The sequence below is a fragment of the Danio rerio genome, chromosome 17 (assembly GCF_052040795.2).
Source record: "Danio rerio strain M-AB ecotype USA chromosome 17, GRCz13ab, whole genome shotgun sequence".
NCBI classification, from domain to species: domain Eukaryota; kingdom Metazoa; phylum Chordata; class Actinopteri; order Cypriniformes; family Danionidae; genus Danio; species Danio rerio.
This window is the reverse complement of record NC_141037.1, coordinates 55,325,018-55,347,345: the sequence shown is the minus strand read 5'-3', so window position 1 is coordinate 55,347,345 and position 22,328 is coordinate 55,325,018. Positions and strand designations below refer to the sequence as shown.

The 22,328-nt window shown below is 38.0% G+C and overlaps 2 protein-coding genes and 1 long non-coding RNA gene across 7 annotated transcripts in view; 2 read left to right on the top strand and 1 right to left on the bottom strand.

Moving 5' to 3' along the window:
- Positions 1 to 22,328, top strand: part of LOC147840047 (uncharacterized) — a 543,896-nt gene that overhangs the window by 46,186 nt on the left and 475,382 nt on the right. The gene's annotated exons all lie outside the window — the stretch shown is intronic.
- The window catches only part of znf292a (zinc finger protein 292a), a 190,734-nt gene that overhangs the window by 113,697 nt on the left and 54,709 nt on the right, over positions 1 to 22,328 (top strand). The gene's annotated exons all lie outside the window — the stretch shown is intronic.
- The window catches only part of arel1 (apoptosis resistant E3 ubiquitin protein ligase 1), a 53,113-nt gene that overhangs the window by 29,136 nt on the left and 1,649 nt on the right, over positions 1 to 22,328 (bottom strand). For all 5 annotated transcript variants that reach the window (XR_015513866.1, XR_015513867.1, XR_015513865.1 and 2 more), the window contains exons 2-7: positions 19,857 to 20,103; positions 11,450 to 11,618; positions 6,240 to 6,460; positions 3,645 to 3,716; positions 1,501 to 1,727; positions 841 to 1,078 (exon numbers count right to left, since the gene is read on the bottom strand). Coding sequence is in view for 1 of the 5 variants with exons in the window: in XM_087291125.1 (XP_087147251.1) it covers positions 841 to 1,078; positions 1,501 to 1,727; positions 3,645 to 3,716; positions 6,240 to 6,460; positions 11,450 to 11,618; positions 19,857 to 20,004 (1,075 nt within the window). In the remaining 4 variants the exon portion in view is untranslated. The remainder of the gene's footprint in view (positions 1 to 840; positions 1,079 to 1,500; positions 1,728 to 3,644; positions 3,717 to 6,239; positions 6,461 to 11,449; positions 11,619 to 19,856; positions 20,104 to 22,328) is intronic.

The following is a 22,328-nucleotide window of genomic DNA, read 5'->3' as shown; positions in this document are numbered from 1 at the left end:
AGAACGCGCGCGACAACACCGCTATTCAGTACGCGCGCGGCGACAACACCCGCTTTAGGTTTCAATCATCTCCAGCTCTTTTTCATCCCCGCTACTAGAAGCACACTCCATTTCCGCATTACTGGATCTGTAGTGACAACAGACCGCAAAGGATGATGGCCACGCATGGGCTGATGGGAATTGTAGTTTCCGCTCGTTCGCTTCATTCGCCTGAGCAAATTTTCTCAGAAGACCTATAGTTTTACCGAGTCATGCGACTACGGTAATATCGAAAAAAAATTATATTGCGGTATGACGGTATTTACAATATCGTTACATCCCTAGTGTTTACCTCATAGTTAAAGTTGTTGCACGAACGCCAGTTCCTGCCTCAAAATGAGCGAGTTTGAGCCACTTGTACATTCAGCAAGTGTTCAGGAAAAGCAAAACACCAGCGAAGAAACTCGCAACAGAGGAACATTAACACCTCACTGCCAACTAACGTTTCGGAAGTGTTAATGTAGACCTACAAAGTAAGCGCGCAGAAGTATAAATGCACGGCTACGCGCGCTGCATGCGCCGTAGGTTACGCCGGTCACTTGACGCAGAAGTATAAACCAGGCTTAAGCCAAAGAAAAGTAACCCAAAAGTAACCCAAAAGTAACTCAAAAGTAATATAACGCATTACTTTCCAAAAACGCAACTAGCTACTTTTTTGGGGGAGTAACTCAAAATAGTAATGCACTATTCTAAAAAGTAACTTTCCTCAACACTGGTCATAATCTTTTGAACCAACGGTGTAACAATTTCAAGAACTATGGTAAGTGTGTAAAGTGTGTCAGTAAGGCAGTTGCATTGTACCTGGTTGAAATATCTTGTAGTAAGGACTGTAGGCCACATTCAGTCCTCCGAGTTTGACAGCTACCTCATAGCGTCCAGCCTTCCGCACAGTGAAGGCCACTTTGACGACATTAGACTCAGGCTCTTGAAGGACCTCCTGGGTAACAGGGACTTCTAAGGCCAGCTCTATGTGAGTGATGTTCACCCTCAGTCCCACAGGTCTGTGTGCAGGAAACGGCTGGCCATTTTTGTAGAAAAGCTGAGAGAACATTTCAAAATATCCAATCAATAGACAAAGGCTTTATGAGAAAAATAGTATATGAGCAGAATAGCAGGTCTGAATTCATAGTTATCGGAAAAACAGTAGGGGAGATGAGATTTTACTTCAGGCGAGGTTCTGTGGTGTGCATCTAATGAACGCGATGCAATCCCACATGAGAGAATTCTTAAAAGGGAGTGAAGCAACGCAACTGGTAGATGTAGCACATTCGAATTCTATTCATATAACTCACATTCATACAATATAGAAATTACTTTACAAACTTTCAAATTCATATGTAAAACCTTTCTGATGCTGCTAAAATCTCTAGTCATTTTAACGAAGCTTCATAGAGCACCCAATGTGCTGCCAATATAAACTTTGAGTCAAATATTTTTTGATCAAATCTTGTGATTGGCTACCTGCACTCGGAAACTCATGGTTTGACCCACTTCCTGTGGCTCTTTCCAGTCCCAGGAGACTTTGCAGGAGCGTGGGTCCAAATAATTACCCCGCACATAGTCGTAAATACTGCGGTCTCCATGTCGGGCAGGGTCATCATTCTGTAAGAAGCTGACCACACGAGCAGCAAGCTCGCACAGAAACTTGATGGTAAAGACGAATGCGATGATGGAAACAGTTATTCCACCTAAAGAAATGAACGTTAGTATATAATGTTAGTATACAACTAACAAAAAAAAACAAAAAAGACAAGTGCTATATAAATGTAAGAAATTATTATAACTATTACTCACCTTCAGACCTTAGGTACTAGTAAAATTAGAAAATTAGATCAGTTTACCTCTAACCCAATCACCCTGGGGGCTGAAGCCTGAGACCCCTGCTCTTCCTACACACAACTGCACGTACTCTCAAAGCTCCATCTTCAATATCATATTTGCAGATAATATTGTGATTCTGAGTCTCACATCAATACAATGAGAATGCATACCTAAATGAGGTTAAATGAATGGTGCCAGAACAGCAGAGCCCCAAAAATATTCAAGGCCTCCAATCACCTTGGTAAAAATCTATTCAACCTGCCATCTAGCAAGCACTTCCATGGTCTGATGGCCAAAACTGAGACTTTAAAAAACTTCTCCTCATAATCTCATTGTATATTGTCAGATGTTTTGATTCAGTTTGTACAGTCCTATTATTTGCTTTATTCACTGTGTATTTTATAAATAATAAACAGCACAATCTACAGAACATATGATTAACTTTTCACTGCTTGTTATTAGGGCTGGGCGATTTGGCAAAAAAAATAAAAAAATCTAGTTTTTTTATAAAGTTTGACCGATTTACGATTTTGATTTAGATTTTTTTTTTTTATTGTGTTACTAGTCTTCTCAAAACATTACAACAACATGACTGAAGTAACATTCTCTTTAAAAGTAACTTGAAAAACCATCTGGTTAGGGAACAGTGTATTTTTAATGGCCATGCCATACATAAATTGGTCAAGGTGTAAATAAATGTAAAACAAATTCACAAGTTAAATAGCGTTGCTGAAGATTTGAATAAGAAATATTTGTGTAAATATTGCAGGTGCAGGAATACAGGGGTATTTTTGCAAGTTTTGCTGAGTCTAGGAAAGATTGGCTGTGAGTTCAGCTTTGGCTTTGTCTTCTGATTGAATGACTGGTTGTAATGCTGCTGCCTTTTTCTTAAAAAGATACAGTGGAAGTAAAGGACTAAACATGGAAACTGTAAAGCCTAATTTAACCCAATGTGTGAAGTTGTGGATGTATAGCAGGAGCAAATACAAGCACCAGATGTGTGTCTAATATAAAACAATATATTTAATCTATTTTTCTTTTTTCCCCTTTTAAATATCGATCATTTGATGCGCTTCGCAGCTCTCTCTCTGTATTATGCTGCCTGATCTGTCTGGTTTTCAACTAGGTCCGCTAAATGACGTCATGGGGGCGGGTACTTTCATTTTCACTGCTACAGTCCCTCACATCTGCTTGTGTTCAAACCAAAAGATCGGCACGTTTTTTCTCATGGCAGGTTTTTACGTCCTTCATACATGTTGAGATCCAGTTTATCGACTTGATGAGGGAATATGTCTTGACAATCCACACAGACGTGACTCAGACTAATGCAACAAGTAAAATCCTACATGACTTCACGCTTTAACAGGCAGTCAAGCAGGCCGTACACCAGAAGCGCCGCGACACGGCTCGCACATGACAGTTTAAACTATCATACACCAAACGCGCACATTCGCATGATGTTTAACATGAAACTAATCAGATGGCGCTCTGTGGCGCGGCTGAAATATGAACTGCTTCGTGAATCATGGCTGGGCGGCGCCGATGTGTGTATAGAAACCTGTTTAGAATTCTAAAATCCATGGCACTGCGTGGTGCTGCGCGGCGCCGAGAGGCACTTCTGGTGTGCTTCCTGCTTCATACAGAGAGTGAACCAAAGCGCATTGTCTTAAAATTCATATTAATCGGAAAAAAAAAAAAAAAAAAAACCGCCCAGCCCTACTCGTTATAAATAAACTAAAAATATTGTGTATATGATATAATCTTGAAACTTAATGGTGACTCACCAATCACGTAAAACATGAGGTCCCTTATCAGAAAGCACAGGGCAATGGTACAGCCAAAGATCAGAGCTCCTGCTGTAAGGTGAGACACACAATAAAAATGTACAAAATTAAAAACAATTGACATGATTGTTACTATTATTATGAAATCATTTTACTCATACATTATCAGCTCTCTGTTGCAACAGGCAGAACAATTCATGTCAAATAAAACCATAGAAACACAACAAGTAGAAATAAAGTGTGTACACGAGTGTGTAAATGCATTTCAGTGTGGAGTAAATTCAAGCACGTCAAAACGTAATGTTTTTTTCAACTTGATTAATTTACATGCAAGTTCACTTTACAGGGGAAAAAAGTATTTGGCCTACCATTAGACATTCAGCAATGGTATATTGACCATATATAGACCATTTCAATGTGGCTATGTTATTGGCCCATAAACACTTCCTGCTTGTTGTCAAACTATTTCATAACGGCCCATTCACACTGGGCGTCAGCGTCAACGCTTTCCATTGACTTTGAATGGGTGACGTCAGGCGTTGCCGAATTGCAATGTGGATCCGTTGGCGCCGCTTCAAGAGGCGTTGCTCACTGCAGAAGTTGGGACTAGCTCAACTTTTCAAGCGCCGACAGAAGCGTCAGCCAATCAGATCGCTGTATGCAATAACACCAGCTAGACAGTGGCCTATTGCTGACTGAATTTCATTGGCTGACAATAGCTTCAGCCCCAACTTCAGACACACCTTCAGTCAATCGTTGACGCTGAAGCCCCGTGTGAATGGAATGTAACTGTATCAAGAGGAAATTTAATCATATCTTAACATTATTTATCAATATGAGGACTTTTTTGGATTAACAGAAGCTATGGAAATTAAAAATGTGAAACAGGAAATACAAAAGGACCATTGTTATCGTTTACATCCCTCAAAACTGTCTATGACAATCTCCTGGCCTCCACTTGAACAGTGAAATCATATTGGGAGAGAAACACAGCTGATAAAACACTCAAATCTAAAGCAAACTTGGAGATCTACTAAAAGATCCCTGGTGTACTTCAGGACAGTCTCCCCAAAAGAGAAAGGGTTAGGGTTAGAGTGTGCTTAGTGTTCAGGGAAGCCACACTAAATACAAAATGTTTCAATTTTGTGCACATATTTCTTGTACTTTCTGTTTGTATCCTACAACATCCTTGTTGTGTTTGCTAAAACACCAGAGCTGGTGGTGGCTTTGACTTTTGCACAGTATTGCATTACAATGTAAGCGGATACTGCAGTTTTTTGCAAGCTTTTCAAATGTATTGTTCAACACGAGAGCATCAGTTAGGTCAGGCACTGATGCTGAGTCATGAGGGCAGGCTCGCTCTCCAATTCAAATGAAGCTTCCAAAATAACCAAGCAAATATTTAGCGTTCAAGTCCAGAACAAATCATGAACTTAAAAAAAAAAAACTTTGTTCACTACTCTATAACTAGGGATGGGTCATGAAAACAATTATATTAATAAAAATAATTAAATAAAAAGCAACTGTTTTGTTCTTATCACGGTTTTGGGGGGGGCGAATGCCATTATATTTTTGACATCAGTTGCAGGCCGAAGGGAGGAGAAGGGGGCCAGTAGTTTGAGACCTCTGCTGTGAATGGTAGATTATAAGGCTATGTATTTTATGCTAATGTATGGTCTAAGTCAGTGTTTCTCAACTGGTGGGTCGCGACCCACTAACACTTTCAGTGGGTCGCAGAGTGTGTGGTCGAAAAAACAACAAAAGTTAAATTTTTAACTTATTTTGACTTTTATTTTGAAATGCGTGCACGGCAACCCTACCGTTTGACATGTGAAATATCCTTTAATTAAAGCAACAAATATATTAAATCGCAAGTACGCCCCCAAATATGTAAAGTATGGATTCACATATATTGATGACAAAAAAAAGACTCAAAGCCTCAATGTGTCATAAGCAGTGAGGTGCTCTCACAAGAGAGCACGAGACCTTCTAAATTAAAACGACATTTAGTAACCAGACAACATGCTTTATTAACTGTTTAGTTCATGATAACTGAACCTTTCCTTCCCCTAACCACTGTTTACAGTATTTGTCGTTTTTACTTAACGTAATATTTCTATAATTTGATGCATTTTGTTGAAGGACAGCAATACAATATTGTTTATTTGTGAGTCTTGGTGATTTTCTTATGATTTATCTGTCACTACTTGTGTATGGTAACAAATAAATAAAAATTATTTATAATTTCTAAAATTGTATTAGTTCCTAAACATTTGGGTTGCGGCTTGATGGCCATGTAAAAATGTGGGTTCCATGGCCAAACCAGTTGAGAACCCCTGGTCTAAGTATTACAATAGGGATTTTTTTTTTTTTACAATGTAAACTTAATCAAATCAAAAACATAGAACAGTGATACAAACCGAATGGATGATTTTTTTAACTGTCCCACACATCTCTAAATATATTGATATAATATGAATATGACAATCATATGATCAATCTGTATGCTGTTAAGGTACTAATCTTTAAAGTGATTGCTCACCCAGCCCTATGCTCAATTTGAAATAAAGGTAACTTCAACAGCAAAACCCATACCAAAAGACCACTTCTCATTCAGCCTCCTCTCAGCAAGGCTGTGCACCAGCTGGACCTCGTAATCTTGATCTCTGCTTCCCTTTGAAGCCTGGAGAACCCTAACGCCTGTGGACAGTTTGATGTAATCCTCGTAGTAATAGCCCCACGCTGCCAGAGAGAGCTGAAGTTGGCTGTCAAACTGGGCTAGATCATCCAAATTAGTGCATCCCAAAGTCTTCAAACTGCCAAAACACAAAGAACAAGAGCCATTATATATTCACTCAAGACGCTCCTGATGTTCTCTGACATTTATAACCCAGTGATGTTCAACCTGTGGCTGTGATGGTATTGGTGAGTGCCAGCTGTTATCAATACAAGTAAGATTGGTAATATACGAAAAAATGCCAAGTCATAAGTTAATGTATTATGTCCAGTGTTGGGAGTAATGCATTACAAGTAACGCGAGTTACGTCATAATATTACTTTTCTAACGCTCCATTCACACAGGGCGTCAGCATCAACGCTTCCCATTCACTTTGAATAGGGGCCGTCAGGCATTGCCAAACTGCATTTTGCATCCGTCGCCGTCGCTTCAGAGGTGTTGCTTGCAGCAGAAGTTGGGACCAGCTCAACTTTTTAAGCGCTGATGGAAGCGTCAGCCAATCAGATCGCTGTATGCAAATACACCAGTTAGACAGTGGCCTATTGCTGACTGAATTTCATTGGCTGACGCTGCTATGATGATCGCGTTAGCCTAATTTCAGACACGCCTTTAGTCAAGCATTGACGCTGAAACCCCATGTAAATGGGCTGTAAGTAACGAATAAAGTAACGCATTACTTTTAAAAAGTAAACAATAATATTTAAGTTACTTTTTAAAACATGTAAAAAATAAATTGCTGAATAAAAAGAACGTAGTCACGTTGAATTCCGCATGCAATGAGAATACGCAGGAACAGAGAGAAAGGAAGATGGCAGAATCTGACATTTCTGCAATGGAAATATTCTCGTTATTTTAAACACTTGGAGGAAAAGGAAAAGAGGATTATCTAAATGAGCAGTGGTTTTACTTCACTAATAAGACAAAAAGTACAAAAGTAGCAAATGCATTTCTTTAAACTTTCATTAATCTGCATATACAGGTTGTATAGCACTGGGATCAGGAAACTCTCAGAAGATAACATTATCCTACATTCATTTTTTGATGTGTTTTTTAAGGTAAATGAAGGTTATACAGTGTGCTGTTAATTGTAGAGTGCTGTATTTAAAAAAAGAAAAGGAGAACCCCCATGCAAGTTCTGAAAGAGATCAAGCCTCAGCCAGGTCAGAAAAAGTAACGTATCGCATTACTTACCATAAAAAAAGTAACTAGTTACTTTTTTGAGGAGTAACTCATTGTTCAAATGCATTAATAAAGTAACTTTTCCAACACTGATTATGGCTATTATGATCATGGTTTCTGCAGGTTTAAAGTCAAATTTAAGACTTTAAGACATTTTTAAGAATATTATGAACTAAATTTCAGATTTAGTGGTGAACACTAAGGATTTTTTCTACTGGCCTGTTTGGGCCAATAGAATTTTACTTGCTTCATCAAATAAATTCTAATTTAGTTATTTCTGAGCCACATTTTTAAAATAATGTGTCAAAACAAGCAAACTAGTTGTATACAGGTACTTTTTTTCAAAAATGTTTCTTTTTTTTCAAAATGACACATTTTAAAACTATAACAAACTAAATGTGTGTCCACGACAATGTTATTTTAAGGAATATCTGGTGAATGGAGTTAAAAATTGTTCAAAGTTCTATTGCGATGGATTGTTAGTGATTGAATGGGTGTTGGGCCATTTATAGGAGTAGTTGAGTAAGTTTATATTAAATGAATACCTGTTTGAAATGAAAACCTACAAGATAATATTGGAGTTAATTTACAGGTTTTTAAAGACCTGTGGACACCTTATATGATGTTTACGAGTCAAGAAATAAATAATAAAGTACTATGTGTTCACTATTTGATTGGTTTAATAACAATATTTTCATTTGAAACATAATTTGTGCAGAATATTAGGGCTGCTCGATTTTGAAAAAAAATCATAATCACGATTATTTTGGTCATAATTGTAATCAAGATCATTTAAAAAACGATTATTAGTTGTAGTCAAATTGATTAGCGCTTTTTTTTAAATAAATGTTTCCCAAATTATGAAATAGGAATTTTAACAGTATTTCTTCTAATATTTTTTTGCTCCTGGAGAAAGGCTTATTTGTTTTATTTTAGCTAGAATAAAAGCAAGTTTAAATATTTTGAAACCCATTTTAAGGTCAATAGTAGTCCCCTTAAGAAATATATTTTTGATTGTCTGCAGAAGAAACTACTGTTATACAATGACTTGCCTAATTACCCTAGTTAAGCCCTTGAATTGCACTTTAATCTGAATGCTTGTATTTTAAAAAACATCTAGTAAAATATTATGTACTGTCATCATAGGAAAGATAAAAGAAATCAGTAATTAGAAATGAAATATCAAAACTATTATGTTCAGAATTAAGTAAAAAAAAAAAAAAACTTATTTTCATTAAACAGAAATTGGAGGAAAAGTGTTGCTAATATTCAGGAGGGCTAATAATTCTGACTTCAACTGTATATACACAGTTATTTTCCACCCTGCAAAGGAAAGAGATATAAATAGAATAGAATAAAAATATGAAACAAACTGTGCTTTAAGCATCTTCACCCTAAGAAAAACACTCTACAAAAATCCTTCAGTCAAGATTAGTGAGGGATTATCTCGTTGTTTGATTAATAATAAAAACAGGCGGCAGCAGGAATATTGCGCTGTCACTTTAATGGTTTCTCTTTCACGTGTCTTTTGATTCTCAACTCGTTTGTTTATTACACAAATGAGGGTTAATATGAATAATCCCTAATCACCATGTTTTGACACCTATTTGACCATTAAAGCACTCACATTAAGATGACTTTAGATGTCTGCGCTCCTCTGCTTGTCTCAGTGTGCGGATGAGACAGAATGCAGACCGGCCGCATGCTTCTGACTGACACAAGCACGCGGTCTTTCGTGCTTTTGGTATATGATGCAATATTCGTTTATCTCGATTAATGCTTTTTCATAATCGTTAGAAGCCAAAATCGAATTCGGATTTTCGATTAATTGCACAGCCCTACTGAATATGTGATCGCGGGTCCAGTGCTCCAGTTCTCTGCTGGTTTTGACTGCTCGTATGACCTACAGACTTGCAGAACCTGATGCATCCGGGACAAGAGTTGATAAGCAAAATAATACTTATAGTAACATAAGATGGTGTGAGCGTTAGAATTGTGGGTTCCTTAAAAGCCGCTTAAATGATTGTATAAAATTATCCACAGGGCTGCAAAATGTAAAATTTTTTAATCAACTAAAGCCTAGTTCACACTACAGGATTTTAAACATCAGCAGATCGCTGTGCCATTCACACTACATGACTTGACTTTGTGTCTTTTAATCTCTGTGGTGTTCACACTACGCGACACTCTGTGAATGACCTACAAGAGGGGGGTCACACACTGCATGATCTGACAACAACTCATTCCCCATCAGCTCATTCAAGCTACCAAACCACAGCCAATGAAATTTTGAGGGAGGAGTCGTCAGAAAAAGCTGAACACTATTGGATGCTTGTGTGCTGATTACATCACTGACAGCGTTTCAAGCTTTGGAGAAAGCATTTAAAAACATCGTCAAATCAGCTGATCTATCAGCGGATTAACCACTCATCTGCAGGTTCCAGTGGATAGATACACAGAGAGTTTAATTTTTGTAATTTTATAACTCTTTGAAATAAAACTAACATATTTATAACACCCTGCCGTTTTCTAACTATCAGTGTATTTCTTTCTGACATTGTTATTTTTTTTATTACAAAACAGTAAAGAACTGAGCATTTCTGCCTTAAATTACCATATTGGTCAAAATGACTGCATGCATGTCTGATACTTTTCACTGTGACTTTAAACATGTGTGCATTTTCTTGCCTGGCAACTTCCTGATGGCAAAAACATCAGTTCACTTCAGATATCTTTAAAAACAGCATATTATGTGCTGTGAAATAGCTCCTGTTTGAAAGTGAAAATGAAAGCCAAGCCTTTAAGTGTTTTAGTATCTTAACTACATATTTATAGGCTTTATTACCAAAACAAAGATTATATTTTTAGGGTAATGGTGTCATTAAATATGATGCCAGACATTTAAAGCTTAATTTTAATATCTCAATAATAGCTTTGAATGTAAATATGTTGTGACAATACGGCGTTTTAAATGAGAACGGTCAGAATGAGCAGTATGGTAATTCTAATAGTTACAGAATTCTAGTTCCACTGTTAATATATCCTCCTCTCATGTCTGTGCTAACGCAGAATGAAGCGAGTGCGTTGATGCCCATTCTGACCAATCACAGATGTTTCTGCTGAGCTCCTGAACACAGGCATTCAGCTCATGCTGATATGCTCTCTCATTGGCTGCTGCTCGTCACTACATCTGACCACACGTGGGGTTGAGTCGGCCGACTGCTCTGGAATATTTAGCATGCTAAATGTTGGATATTCGTCTGCGAGGTGTCTGCGACGCGTCAGCGAGCCTCGTTGATGTGTTGTTCAGTAGTTCACACATAGAGAGCAGCGAGCGCTGAGCACCCGCAGATTTCTTCCAGATCACAGCTCGATCTGTCGGCGAGCTCGTTAACTTCCAAATCGGGCTTAAAATCCTCTAGTGTGAACTAGGCATTAAAAAGGTAAGTAAACTGGTTTTGATGGTATCTCCCATAGTGGAAACTATTTTGAGACTGTTTCAGACGTCACTATAGTTATAATCAACATGGTCACATTCGTATTTTCTAGACAAGCAACAAATATTGTCTTTTTGCCAGAAATTATAAGTAATAATTGAGAGCATTCTTTTTCTCGTAAAAATAGTCAATGAGGTAAGCAAATGAATCCTATTTTAAAGCGAAAACTAGATGATTTTGCTTAATTTTGACTAACTATTTCTGAAAAATGTATTACTCGTCTAGAAAATGCTTCTCAATTTTAGGATTTTGACATATTTGGACTAGAAACGAGACAAAAACTCAAACTACTAAGTAAGAAATGCATTTCTTGCAATGTATGAAGCCATCCCTACCTGCTAGAATGTAGATGAACAGTTCAGGTAGGTGCGATGATGTGCATGTGAACTCACGTGTGATAGTAATGCTCCAGGCTCTGAGAACAAAGCCACTCCTGAAAGGCAAAGTCTCTGAGCAGCTGCACGTGGGCTTCGATGATCTCCCTCCAGTGACGCTTTTCCTTTACCACTTCCTCCAGTCGGGACAGCACGCATAAACTCAGCTCCTCCAGGGTCTGAACATCTAGACACACAGCAACAGACAGACTAAAGAACACTGGAGGATGAGGTGACCTGGCGACGTTGCAAGCTCTCCAAAGTGTTACGTTATAAAAAGTATGAGGAACTAGTTAGCACAAAGTCCAAGGTTCACATGTACTGTATACAGTGCATTCCACTTAAATTGGCACCCTTGGTAAATGTGAGCAAACAGTGGCAGAAAGGAGTGTGTGCGGGATCAATCAAAATGATATGCTAAAATAGAAATGCCATTTTTATCATTGAAAATATGCTAACAATTAGTTTACTGAAAAAAAAATTAGATAATTACATTTACTTTGTACTAAAAATTTACAATACACATCTGACTTATGTTTGCTTTTACATTCTTTTATTTTCTGAAAAAGTTTGTAATAAATAAACTGATAATATTAATAATAATAATAATCATCATCTCCACTTACTTAATAAGAATAATAATGTAAAATAATTTCAAATGTATGTCAGCATTATAAATTAGTAGGGGTGTAACGATACACTCAGCTCACGATACGATGTGTATCACGGTATAATGTTCACGATTCGATATGTATCACGATATTTGGAATAAAAAATTTAAATTAAACTGAAATGCAAATTTTACCAAGTAAACTATTTTTTATGTATTTCTTTTGTTTCAACTTGTTAAACTGAACCTTCTTTAAGAAAATAAATTAAACAGGCCTGTCTCTGGAAAATAAAACAATTTAAAAACTACTTAAAAATATTATTGAAATGACAGAGACAAAATTAAGGAACAATTTAAGTAAAGGTGCGAAAAAAATAAGCTTTCTATTAAATTGAATTTATCAGTAAGAGCTTAAGGCTTTGCTTGGTCACTTGCGTTTTTGTGTGTGCACATAAAATCCATTTTTCCAGGTATTTAATTCATATTTAATTAAATTAATTTAGAGATATCTCTAATCACAATTGTGACTAGTCAAAACTCGTTTAGAGATATCTGCAAATATTTTTCAATGGAAGTCAATGGAGGAATATGACTAGTCATAATATATTTGCAGATATCTAGAATCTGATTTCGTACTAGTACAATTGTAATTGCAGATATCTCTAATTGTCATTCTGACTAGTCAAATTATAATTATGACTAGTCAAAATATAATTAGAAATATCTCTAAATATATTTAAGGATCGTCAGAACAAAGGTTTAAATGCTAAAACGGCTTGCCATACGCAGGCGTCTATCATCCGCCCTCTGTAGTAACAGCTCACGGTCAGCTCACGTCATGTGTGATTTTGCGGCGGGAACATTATATCAAGACAGAATGATATTTTAGGGTGAACTGTGCCTTATAAATACAGTATGAGACTCTTTCAACACCATTAGAAGGTATCCATGTCGCTGTGCAAAGTATGTAAATCACTGTGAAGACTTTAAAACTTAGGATATGTTTGACCCAGTATGTGTGTCAAAAAGCGGACGAGTCTAAAGCAATGACTGTACAACCGAAATGTTGCCAGCCGTCTGATTTTGAGAGGATGGGTCGTCCTCTATTTCAGCTCCACTCATCTTGGTCTGCTAACATTACTGCTGCTGCAATCTGAACTCACGTGCGACAGCAGGTGGAACGTAGCTCACGTGCAAACAGCTCAACTAATAAGAGAAAACAGACGTCATATCGTAATCAAATCGTCATAACGCCACGATGCATAGAGACATTTTTGCATCGCAATAAATCGTACAACGATAAATCGTTACACCCCTATAAATTAGTATCTGCAGTGTTGTGAAATCTGTTTAACCCTACACTGTAAAAAATGGCCGTGACTTCAACGGTAAAAAAACTGTAAAAATGCTACAGTACAAATCCGTAACCTGGTTAACAGTATGTTTCCTTAATATATATGGCGAATAACCGTAAATTGACTTTCCCAGAATTCCCTGCATGGCACATAACTTTTTATGCATTTGGCTGACATTATTATGGATCTTTTTTAGCTGTTTCCCTATCAGCTTTGTACATTAGAGATTTATGTTACATCTAATGTTGATAAACAATGCTTATTTCATTACTTTAATTTTATGCGTGTTACCATACTGGTGTTTAGTAGCTGTGTGAATCACACTGAGCACCTTCTATATGCTGATACTCTTTTCTGCTTGTGGGAAAAGTTGATTGTGATGAGCATTGGCTCATTATGTAACTTCCTCATCACCACCTGCATGCAGGTGTGCTAATGTGTCTAACTGTGCAAAAACTCCAAACGTTTCTCTAAATTTTTCCGATAAAAAAAAAGAAACGATCAACTATTAAATACAAATCTGCTCTACTTTAATGGCTGTAACAGTATAAGCTATTTGGCGGGAAAATAATCGGGATTCAGGTCGGGCTCCAGCCAAAAAGTTTAATGAACTGGCAGACAAGGGCCAGGCTACAGCCTGTGCGTCTCGGGCCAGGGCCAGGCTAGGGCTTAGATTTAAGGTCCACGCAGGGCTTCAACGTCACACTTAACAAGCAGATGAAGAAATCTGTTTTTCCAAAAGTTAAAAAACAAAATTGTGTTTGACAAGCACGAAATTGTTTAATATGCTTTTGATAAGATACTGGGGGGAAAAAAGCTGATAAGATTCTATTTCCCTTAAAATGCCAAATGCACCCTGAATCACCCTGGTGCAAATTCACCCACCAATGGCGTTCAAATATTATGAATCCAGTTCTGTAAAGCCACAGCTAGACACTATCACCTCGGAATCTTTTGCAAGTTGCACAAGAATAGACAATTGCAAATACACTTCAGGAGCACTCAATGGCATTCTGGCAGCCACTACCAGCATTCATGACAGTCCTTATATCCAGAGGACACATTTACAGTTTCCATTCTGCACCATAGACACAATGGAGAACAAACAAGCGCTTATAAATGACATCCACAATGTGAGCAATGGCACTATCACTATACTAGAGTTGAGTAACAGCGACAGCCACAGCACCACTACCAAATAATGTAGCATCAAGTGTCAGGCATGCCTGTATTGTGTGGTTAAGGGCCGAGACACACAAAGCCAACAGCAAATAACTAGCACCAACAAAACCCATCTGTGTTGTCGACTTGTTATATCGCAACTGGACCGAAAAGCTACACGTGAACACACCAAATGAACAAAAGCTGACTGAAATGAGAGCCAAGTTCAAGAGGACGTGTCTTTCACAGGAGGCATTAGTCTGTTTTCTCATTCTGCAAAGGGAAACCGTAAAAGTGTAAACAAAGCAGTATTTAGTACCATTATCACAGTAATTGTGACCACTGAAAGATTCGCTCATGTAAATATATTTAATACTCTAATAATGCATATCATTTGCAAATACTAGCGAAAAATAGTGAAATTACAGCCAGCCTCTTTGTGTTCCTTCTTGGCTTACATTTACATTTAGCAGACACTTTTATCAAAAGCGACTTACAAATGAGGACAAGTGAAGTGCTGTAGGCAAGTTTCAGGTATGTAAAGTGTAAGAAGCAAAAACATTAGTAATTTTTTTTTGTACAGTTAGCGGTGAAGCTAGAGAGGCAATTGCAGATTAGTAAGGGAAGTGGAGACTAAATAGTTGAGTTTTTAGTCGTTTCTTGAAGACAGCGAGTGACTCTGCCGTTCTGATGCAGTTAGGGAGTTCATTCCACCAACTGGGCAGATTGAACGCGAGAGTTCGGAAAAGTGATTTCTTCCCTAATTGGGATGGAACCACGAGGCGACGTTCATTCACAGAACGCAAGTTTCTGGAGGGCACATAAATCTGCAGCAGTGAGAGCAGATAAGGAGCAAAGCCAGAAGTCGCTTTGTAAGCAAACATCAGAGCTTTGAATTGTATGTGTGCTGCAACTGGCAGCCAGTGCAAACGGATGAGTAGCAGAGTGACATGTGCTCTTTTAGGTTCACTAAAGACACTCGTGCTGCTGCGTTCTGAAGCAGCTGAAGAGGTTTGATAGAGTTAGCTGGGAGCCCGGCTAGTAGAGAGTTGCAATAGTCCAGTCTGGAGAGAACAAGAGCTTGAACAAGGAGTTGAGCTGCATGTTCAGATAGGAAGGGTCGGACCTTTCTGATGTTATAGAGTGCGAATCTGCAAGATCGAGCAGTTCTAGAAATGTGGTCAGAGAAGTTTAGTTGGTCATCAATCTTTACTCCAAGGCTTTTTACCATTTTGGATGGTTGCCCCATCCATCTGGATTGAAAAGTTATGATGGAGAGTTGGGTTGGCAGACACTTCAAGCATTTGAATTGTTTACTTGCCACGTCACTTTACAATGTCACACTCACGCTCAGATTCGTTGCTGAATAACCCATCAAGAGTGCTCTCTTCCGCCGACGTTGATTCTAAATGCTGAATTGGGCACTAATGAGCTCCACCATTAACCCGACGAGAGGCGACATGCGGAACACACCAAACCAACTAGCCAGACTGAAGAAGCCCAATGGCCAAATATCAGCTTGGTGTGTCCCGGCCTTAAAGGGCCATGAAACCCCCTCGTTTCAGCAGGGTGTTTTCACACCTCTACTTTGGAAAAAGTCAGGCGTGTCCAGCTCTGTTTAGGGGGGAGTGTCGGAGCAACTAAAGTGGGAGTGTCTATTTGGGCACGCGCGAGTTTCAGTCAAAATACTCACACACAGGAAAAAGAGATGATGTTTAACCTACATGGACATCTGTAGTGGAATTATTTGCCAGATTATTAAATGGTGGACTTTAACTGCAGTTTGGCTTTTTCATTCAGGGAATTCATTCATGCCCCTCGCGACAAACGAGATATTTGATTCGAGGAGCTGCTCTAAGCGTGTATTTTTCATGCAATGTTTGATACCGCACGGCGAATGAGAGAAAAAAAAACCTCCGCATTTCCCGGAAACTTAGATGCACACGGCAGGTAGCGTCAGAAAGCCGTGTGTGTTATTCCGGTCACAAAATGCGGTTAAAAACCCTACACGAGGTTAAAGTTTGGTTGTGGTCCTAACATGTTACGGTGCAATAGTTAACTTAGTTCGATACGAACAAACTGAATAAACAAAGAGCACTAGTCGCTCACTTACCAAATCTGTAGAGACAGAACAATCACCAGCAACTAGAGCCGCGTCTTTATGAAGAGAATACTACAAGCGATTACAGATCACAGCGTTTGCAGATGAGAACAGCTCTCAGGTAAACAATAATCCTCCTTAGACACGTAAGTTATTGTTGTCGAGCGTCGCGTACACTGTTAATCCACACGTGAGTCTGAGCTCTCACAGAGAGAAAATGAAAACAAAACTTAACAGCAGCAAACTATAAAAGCAACACTTCACGCTTGTTTTGCCAACACAACGTGGCGTCTCTGTGGTGTAAACACGGTGACACTAATGAATATTAATGAAGTTGCACAATAGAGCGCGCTGATTGGTTTGAACCAAGCCTTACTCATGCATTAATGCATCACACTGTAAGACGTAATAAGACTCACTCTGGCACAGACGTCCAGTCTGCACGCTGGAATACAGGCTATTATGTCATGACCGTGACGCAGCTTCAAAAATTCGTTTCAAACAGGAAGTACAAATTTGCTTGAAATAACGCAAAAACAACCAATTTACACTTTTTAGTGAAATATAGGTGTCCTAATAGTGTTTTTAGCAGTGTGGGACACATATACCACTGTCAACAGCTCAAAAAATGTGTTTTGGTGTTTCGTGACCCTTTAACGATAATGGTTGTGCTAACAGGGCTGGACTAGAATATTTGGTTGTTCAAATATTTTAGATTTTTGATTATGAATTTTTATTCTAGAATATTTTTTCCCCAAATACCGCTTCTTTTACTGTTAAACTGAACAGTCGCATCATTGATGATGTAAGCATGCTCAGGTCCGGTAGGTAAAAATGCAACGTGAGTGCAGGCCGAGAGGGAGAGGGGATGGGGGACAATCACGCTTTGGCATGGTTCAAGGCAACTGTACCTAATCTGAGTGCGCCCTGAAACAGATTAGCAACGGATATGAATCTAATCGCTCAAACCACTTCAGGAGGTGGTCTGGGATGCATTGCAGATGAAACTGGACATATCCAAGGTCCTGTCCACATTAACACGAGTATTTTCAAAACCGCAGTTTTTTTCTCAACATGTTTGGCTGTTTCTCCACACAAAAGCTCAGTCTCAGGTGACTGAAACCGAAAGTTTATAAAAAAACTCAGGCCAAAGTAAAGATTTTCCAAAACTCCACGTACAGTGTGGTCATGTGGCCAGTAAAACCAGAGTTTTTGTCTCATGACATCAGCGTGCGCTGTTTTCTCTTTTCTGGTTGGACAACACAGCTGGGTTTACACCAAATGAAGAAGTGACAATTAAAGAATAGAGTCAGATACCCTTAACACTTATGAATATACTGGACACTAGTGTTTCTCAACCACATGCCTGAAGGACCAGCAGCTCTGCACATTTCACATGTCTACTTAACCCAGGGGTGTCCAAACTCGGTCCTGGAGGGCCAGAGTCCTGCAGATTTTAGCTCCAACTTGCCTCAACACACCAGCAAGGATGTTTCTAGAGAGCCTAGTAAGAGCTTGATTAGCTAGCCCAGGTATGTCTGATTGGGGTTAGAACTGAACTTTGCAGGACACCGGCCCTCCAGTTCAGAGCTTGGACATGCCTGCCTTAAAGGGTCACGAAACACCAAAACACATTTTTTGAGCTGTTGACAGTCGTATATGTGTCCCACACTGCTAAAAACACTATTAGGACACCTATATTTCACTAAAAAGTGTAAATTGGTTGTTTTTGCGTTATTTCAAGCAAATTCGTACTTCCGGTTTGAAACGAATTTTTGAAGCTGCGTCACGGTCATGACATAATAGCGTGTATTCCAGCGTGCAGACTGGACGTCTGTGCCAGAGTGTGTCTTATTATGTCTTACAGTGTGTTGCATTAATGCATGAGTAAGGCTTGGTTCAAACCAATCAGCGCGCTCTATTGTGCAACTTCATTAATATTCATTGCTGTCAGAGTGTTGACGGCAGAGACGCCATGTTGTGTTGGCAAAACAAGCGTGAAGTGTTGCTTTTATAGTTTGCTGCCGTTAAGTTTCGTTTTCATTTTCTCTCTGTGAGAGCGCAGACTCACGTGTGGATTAACAGTGTACGCGACGCGCGACAACAATAACTTACGTGTCTAAGGAGGAACATTGTTTACCTGAGAGCTGTTCTCATCTGCAAACGCTGAGATCCGAATTAGCTTGTAGTCTCCTCTAAATAAAGACGCGGCTCTAGTTGCTGGTGATTGTCCTGTCTCTACAGATTTGGTAAGTGAGCGAGCAGTGCTCTTTGTTTATTCAGTTTGTATTTTATTCGTATCAAACAAACTATTGCACCGAGTGTAAACAAGTTAGCACTAAAAGTTACAACAAAACTATAACCTCGTGTTGGATTTTGTGACCGGAATAACACACGCGGCTTTCTGACACTACCTGCCATGTGCATCTAAGTTTCCGGGAAATGCTGAGTTTTTGTTTCTCTCATTCGCCGTGCTGTATCAAACATTGCATGAAAAATACACGCTTAGAGCAGTTCCTCTAATCAAATATCTTGTTTGTCGGGAGGGACATGAATGAATTCCCTGAATGAAAAAGCCAAACTGCAGTTAAAGTCCACCATTTAATAATCTGGCAAATAATTCGACTACAGATGTCCATGTAAACACAGTCACATTGTCCGCTGTGGTTGTGTGTTTTGACTCTGAATTTCAGCGCGCCCAAATAGACACTCCCACACCAAGCCTCTTTTCTTCCTCCGACACTCCCCCCTAAACAGAGCTGGACACGCCCACTTTTCTGACTTTTTCCAAAGTAGAGGTGTGAAAACACCCTGCTGAAACGAGGGGGTTTCATGGCCCTTTAACCAAACACACCTGATTCAGATCTTCAGCAATGACTGAAAGATCTGTAATGGTCAAGACAGACAAAGGACACATCCAAAACATGCAGTGTTGGTGGTCCTCCAGAAACGTGGTACAAAAACCCTGGCTTAAATAAACCTGGTTGTTGAAAGTGCCTGTCAATTTCACACCTCCCATAAAATAAAAGAATATTTGCTATACGATAAACACTGGGTTTTGACATGATGAACACTTCAAAAAACTTTGAACCAAATAAACTCGGCGGGATGTTGGGCACCCTTTATTACAGAACATGAAAGAAACGTGACCAGCTCATGACAACCCTCCACATCCACTTTTAAATTAGTTAAACTAACCTTCAAACAAATACTTGTATTCGGACAGGCCGTGCCCCTGGAGCCATTCTTCAATCTGACTTTCCTTCCCTTTCTTCCAGCGCACCTCCCAGAAGAAAACCCACGAGACTGAACAGAAGACGAAGGTCAGCAAAAACAGGCGGTCCATCAGACCATGTTCAGCCTCCACTCAGACCTCTGTGTGCTCAGGGTCTGCCTCGCTTTCTGCTGTCCTATCTGCTCCCCAGTACTTCTCCCATTTCTTCTCCTATTGAGGGGGAAAAGACAAGGATTTATAAATCTTCACAAATCAATATTATGTGCAGTGTAGTGATGGGTCATTCTTGAACGATTCGTTCATTGGGAACAAATCTTTTGTATAACTCGAGAACAGCGAGTCATCTCAGGGAGGGATTCGTTCATTCGCTCATGCGCACATTTGAGCAGGTGGAGTAGAAGATTAGTTCAATTTTCGAGTCCTCTATCGGGTTTGAGTCATTCGTCCATCATGAGAAAGACAGACGCTAATCATATGCAGTCAGAGCCGTAAAAAGACTTGACTCCCTTTGTGCCGGATTAGTTGTTGATCAGATACACGCATACAATGTCTTCAACTGTAAACACAATAACAGACTACAACTATGCTAGCATCTCGTTTAACTTTAATGTACAACTATCGATGCATGCAGTCCTTGGTAGATGTGTTTGGAAGCAATTCTTAACATTTTTATTATATTTTGACAAATTGAACGAAATGGATGAAATGTCTCAAAAAAAGATTTGTTCACCTCGCTGAACAAGACTCAAAGGTCAGTAAAATGATTTGAACTTTCCATCACTAATGCAGTGCATTCAGAAAATTTAATTTTTCTTTTCACTACTATGTTCACTTCACAACAATAATATATATATATATATATATATATATATATATATATATATATATATATATATATATATATATATATATATATATATATATATATATATATATTATATATATATATATATATACACACACACACACACACACACACACACACAGTTGAAGTCAGAATTATTAACCCCCCTAACTTATTAGCGCCCCTGTTTATTTTTTTTCCCCCAATTTCTGTTTAATAGAGGGAAGATTGTTTCAGCACATTTCTAAGCATAACTAAGTTAGGGTAATTAGTCAAGTTATTTTATAACGATGGTTTGTTCTGTAGACTATCAAAAAAAAATAGCTTAAAGGGGCTAATAATTTTGTCCCAAAAATTTTTTTTTTTTAATTAAAAATTGCTTATATTCTAGCCGAAATAGAACAAATATGACTTTATCTGAAAGAAAAAATATTAGCATACATACAGTGAAAATTTCCTTGCTCTGTTAAACAACATTTGGGAAATATTAAAAAAAGAAAAAAAATTAAAAGGGGGCTAATAATTCTGACTTCAACTGTATATTTACAGTTGAAGCTATATATATATATATATATATATATATATATATATATATATATATATATATATATATATATTTATACATATATATTTATTTATTTATTTATATATATATATATATATATATATATATATATATATATATATATATACATACATACATATATATATACATACATATATATATATATATATATACAACAAAAACCTAAAGTAAAAACACTGAAATCTCAAAATAACACTCCTAATTGTGTTAATAACTTAAGGATGATTGGCAGCAATCGAAGCCTAAAGGATTTTTTGGGTATGATACAAAAAACACGAGACACCAGAAAAGGTGACACTTTAAAAGGATAGTTCAGACAAAAATAAAAATTCACCCATAATTTACTGACATTTCACTTTTTTAAAACCTACTTTAGTTGTTTTATTTAGCTGAACACAAAATAAAACATTTGGAAAATGCTGGTTGCAGCAGCATTCTTCAAAATATCTTCTTTTGTGTTCAACGGAAGAAATAAACTTATACAAGTTTAAAACCTTTCGAAGGAGAGGAAATAATGAGATAATTTCCATCATCTTCTTAAAGAATATTGAAAACAAACAACATTAGAGTCCACTGACTTCCCTTTTAAGAACAATGGGGCATTTCTCAAAACATCATTCGCTGTGAAAAACAGCATTATTCAGTTTTAAAACTATGTGGGTATTCTTAATTTATTTCATTATCGAGATTAAAGTGCAGATTTATCTATTTTAGTATACCACAACAGTCCAAAGACATGCGCTATAGTTGAATTGAATAAGCTAAATTGGAAGTAATCTATGTGTGTGAATGTGAGAGCTAAGTATGGGTGTTTCCCATTGCTGGGTTGCGACTGGAAGGGCATAGGCTGTGTAAAACATATGCTGGATAAGTTAGCGGTTCATTCCGCTGTGGCGACCCCTGATAAAAAAACGGACTAAGCCAAAGGAAAATGAATGAATATAAGGAACACCAAGTTGTCTACATGTTCAATAAGAGATACGAAGGTTTTATTGAGGTAAAGGT